Genomic DNA, 3,852 nt, shown 5'->3' with positions numbered 1-3,852 from the left:
AATTACAGTTTGCGGGTCTTAAGGCTCAATTCGATGCATTACTTGCCTCAGGAGGGATTCCCCCTTGTTCTGGTGATGTCACTTTCCCTCCTCGACCTACTCAATCTCAACCTACTCAATATCCAATGTATGGTCAACAAAGAAATATGACTCATGAGAGTAGTGATGAAGAAAGTGATGATTATGTGGCAAACACACTACCACATTAGTGAAGTTTAGACTTGTGATAGTTAACTTATGGATCATTTTGTTAACTTTATAATTTTGTGATGGGAATTATTTGTTTTGTGAATACATGATAACGTTGGAATGTATTATATAACTTATGGATATCATGGTTTTTGTTTATATATAATTATGTTGAAGTGAGTTGCAATTGAGTTGATAAGAGAATATTTAGTAAATGTATTGCTTCAATTGAGTTTTTGAAGCTCTTTGAGTTTGATTTGGGTACTGAATTAAAATGACAGGTGATGAGAAGCCGCAGAAATAATAATTTTCTGCCAGTTTTTTTCCAGATATTTCATAATAGAGACCTCATGAGGTCTCTTTTTTGCGTNAGGTCTCTTTTTTGCATTAATTTTCCAGATATTTCATAATAGAGACCTCATGAGGTCTTTTTTTTGCATTAATTTTTCGTAAAGACAGATAAAAAAATTTAGCATACATTATTATACTCTCTCTTTATTTGTTATTATTTTAATTTATTATTATTATTTTGTTAGCTACTTATTTTACAACAAATAACATATTTTATTTCAGAAACTTCCGTATTTCACCCCATCTTCGAATTAACATCTGCAATCAAATGCTAAAAATTGCCAACACAAAATCACATGTATACAAAAAAAAAAAAATACTTCAAAGTGATGAAACCAATTGATCTATTAAATGCAGTATCGTGATCAAACATTGTCATGAACCAAATTTCCAGATATTCTTGTCTCGAATGTTCTTGATTGTTGCTTCTTTTTCATCATCCATAAATAAACCAAACGAATTGTGTTTCCAAGCAAAAGTAACGTCATTACACAGCTCCACACCGTAACAGCAACTTCAATAACCTGGCCAAGTTGTTCTCTATCTTTCTTAGGCGTGACGATGTATATTGATATGCCATAAGTGAGTGCTATTGAGGTGATTGTCAACCACATAATAACCATTAAAGCCCACATAAAAAACTTTTTCCTGAAGGGCAATCCACTTATTAACAGCAGTATTGTGCTAAGAGAAGCCACAAATGCTGTTGTGTTGACACGGATAAAGTATCGATATGATTTGGGATGAGTATATGCCATTACTGCTTCCCCAGCTTTGTGTGGTATTTGTAAGGGGTATACGTGAGAATTCAATTCCTTATTGTCTTGCCAAACGCCTCCTGGAGGGTTCATTCCTGCTTGAAATGCCATAGTTGCAATAAGTGATGCAACCACCATTATTGTATCACGTTTCCTTGAAAGCCAATCACCTAAAATGTGGTGCTTGTGGGCTGAAGCAACATGAGAATTAGAACATTTGGCTCCATTTTGGGTGTAGGATGATGAAATCATGTCCTTGGCTCTTAAACCTCCCGCATCACGGAGACACTCTCCAATTTCCAAATCATTCATGTCTCTTCGACTCTGCGTTAAAATGTCTAGTGGTGTGTTCCCCTTGTCGTCCTTTAAGTTGACCTCAATCTTATTGTTTTTTAGCAGATATTTAACTGTCTGCAAATTTTATTATGAAAACATCAACTTCATTTTAATCTATCAAGCAAATGTTTTTTTTTTCCTGTCTGATCTTTAAAGTGATAAAATTATGAGCAAACACTTGTTTGGACAAAATTAATACATTTTCAAGTAACAGATGGGTTATAACTTGTTTAGATCTAACAAGTTCAACCCAATAAGATGAACTCAAGCTAATAATTTTAGAAGCAAATAACAAAGGAGGGCTCAGAGCCCGTTTTGATTGGCTTATTTTAATGTGCTTAATTTTAAGTTAAAATGATAAAAATCCAATTAATTAGTAAATTTGTAGAGCAAAGAGCAAGAAGTGACCTGAATTTGCTTATCAGCAACAGCCAAATGTAGAATGGTATATCCATCTCCATCTCTAGCATTCAACAATGTATCATCTGATATCATTTCCATCAGCACATTCAGAGCCTCCAACTGATTGTTATGCTTCACACACAAATGTAGAACGTTCTCATCGCGATCAGTCGTCTGCAGAGCTGCAAGATGGCTCACTCGAACAAGTTCCTTAATAACCTCAACTCGACCATTGATTACAGCAAGATGTAGAGGATTTCTACCTTCACGATCACCAACCACACACATTTCAGGATTCACTACCAACAACTCCTTAACAATTTCTATGTACCCTTTGATGGAAGCAACATGAAGTGCAGAGGATCTTTGAGAATCCAATTCAGCAGCAAGCAGGGGATTTCGAGTAAGAATGAATTTCACAAACTCAATGTGTCCCCGCATTGATGCTATGTGTAAAGGAGTTTCATTAAAGCAAGTTAAGGTAAGTCTATCAAGAATCAAAGCATCTTGTTCAAGTAACTCTCGTAAAACTTTAACATCTCCTTCAACTGCTGCTTCGTAAAGTCTCTTCTCAATTTCCATCTCTTTCAATATCACTCTTAATTTCTTTCTTCCAAGTTCCAATCTTTGCCTTTGTCGCCTACAAATGAGATATAGTATAGTTTTAATTAGTTGGAACTAAGTCAACGTAAAGACAACAAGAAAAATGATGTATTTTAACTCATTGAGATAACAAGAAAAATGAAGACTTTGATCAAGTCTTAGTCTACTTCCACAGAAAGAGAGAGGAAGTTGAAGGAAAACAACTAAGGAAGGGACCATATTCACATTTGCTTTATTTAATTTTGGAAAAGGTACACTTCCTCTGTTTAAAAAAAGGACGATCTAGTTTAATTTGGGACGGAATTAAGAAAAGAAAGAGACTTTTTAATCTTCTGATTCTAAATTAAAGTTATATCGAATGTACCAAAATATCCTTTAATCTTATGGTCTTAAACATATCACGTGGAAAGTTAAAGTTAAAATCTTGCCAAAAAAGGAAAGATTTTTCTTTTTTAAACAGACGAGAAATAAGATCATTCTTTTTTAAACGGAGAAAATATCAAATTTCTTTTAACTTTGTTGTTATAGAATTGAATATTATTTGAGTCACATTTGTTTTATTTAATTTTGATAAAAGTTATTAAATTTCTTTTAATTTTGTTATTTTAGAGTTCATATACCACTTATTAAAAGAATGACTCATGTATATTTTAATGTTACGTAAATATGATTTAAATATATGATTTTTAAACTGATGAAAGTAAAAAGTTAATCTTAATTTCTTCATTAAAATAACATTTATGTAGGTGTATAGTTAACCTTTCTTGCTAAGTTCAATGATATACATGTTTTTTTTTTCTTTTTTATGTAGGTTATATTTGCTTTATTTAATTTTGGGAATAGGTATCAAATTTCTTTTATGTTTGTTATTATAGAAAAGACTATTATTTGAGTCACATTTGTTTTATTTAATTTTGGGAAAAAGTATTAGATTTTTTTTAACTTTGTTATTTTAGAGTTCATATACCACTTGTTAAAAGAATCTCACGTATATTTTAATGTTACGTAAATATGACTCAAATATATCATTTTTAAATGGAAAAATTCACAAGTACCCCTTCAACCTATGCCCGAAATTCCAGAGACACACTTATACTATACTAAGTTCTTATTACCCCCTGAACTTATTTTATAAGTAATTTTCTATTCTTTTCGATCTACGTGGCACTAGCTTGAAAGAAAAAGTCAACCAGCATTGGACCCACAAGATAGT

At 32.2% G+C, this 3,852-nt stretch overlaps 1 protein-coding gene across 1 annotated transcript; it reads right to left on the bottom strand.

Annotated features, from left to right (window-relative positions):
• Positions 1-773: 773 nt before the first annotated feature.
• On the bottom strand, positions 774-2,841 carry LOC107026656 (ankyrin repeat-containing protein ITN1-like). The gene is made up of 2 exons (XM_015227702.2): positions 2,043-2,841; positions 774-1,709 (listed from the first exon to the last, which is right to left on the bottom strand). The coding sequence occupies exons 1-2, from the start codon at positions 2,616-2,618 to the stop codon at positions 906-908; spliced, it is 1,380 nt and encodes a 459-aa protein (XP_015083188.1). The 5' UTR covers positions 2,619-2,841; the 3' UTR covers positions 774-905.
• Positions 2,842-3,852: the final 1,011 nt, after the last annotated feature.

Source organism: Solanum pennellii, chromosome 8 (assembly GCF_001406875.1).
Source record: "Solanum pennellii chromosome 8, SPENNV200".
NCBI classification, from domain to species: Eukaryota; Viridiplantae; Streptophyta; class Magnoliopsida; order Solanales; family Solanaceae; genus Solanum; species Solanum pennellii.
The sequence above is the reverse complement of the archived record's forward strand: the minus strand, read 5'-3'. Positions and strand labels throughout refer to the sequence as shown.

Coding starts and splice junctions, on each gene's coding strand:
- LOC107026656 (XM_015227702.2), bottom strand. CDS start 2,618: ATGGAAATTGAGAAGAGACTTTACGAAGCAGCAGTTGAAGGAGATGTT. Junction 1,710..2,042: donor TTGCTGATAAGCAAATTCAG/GTCACTTCTTGC, acceptor TAAAATTTGCAG/ACAGTTAAATATCTGCTAAA.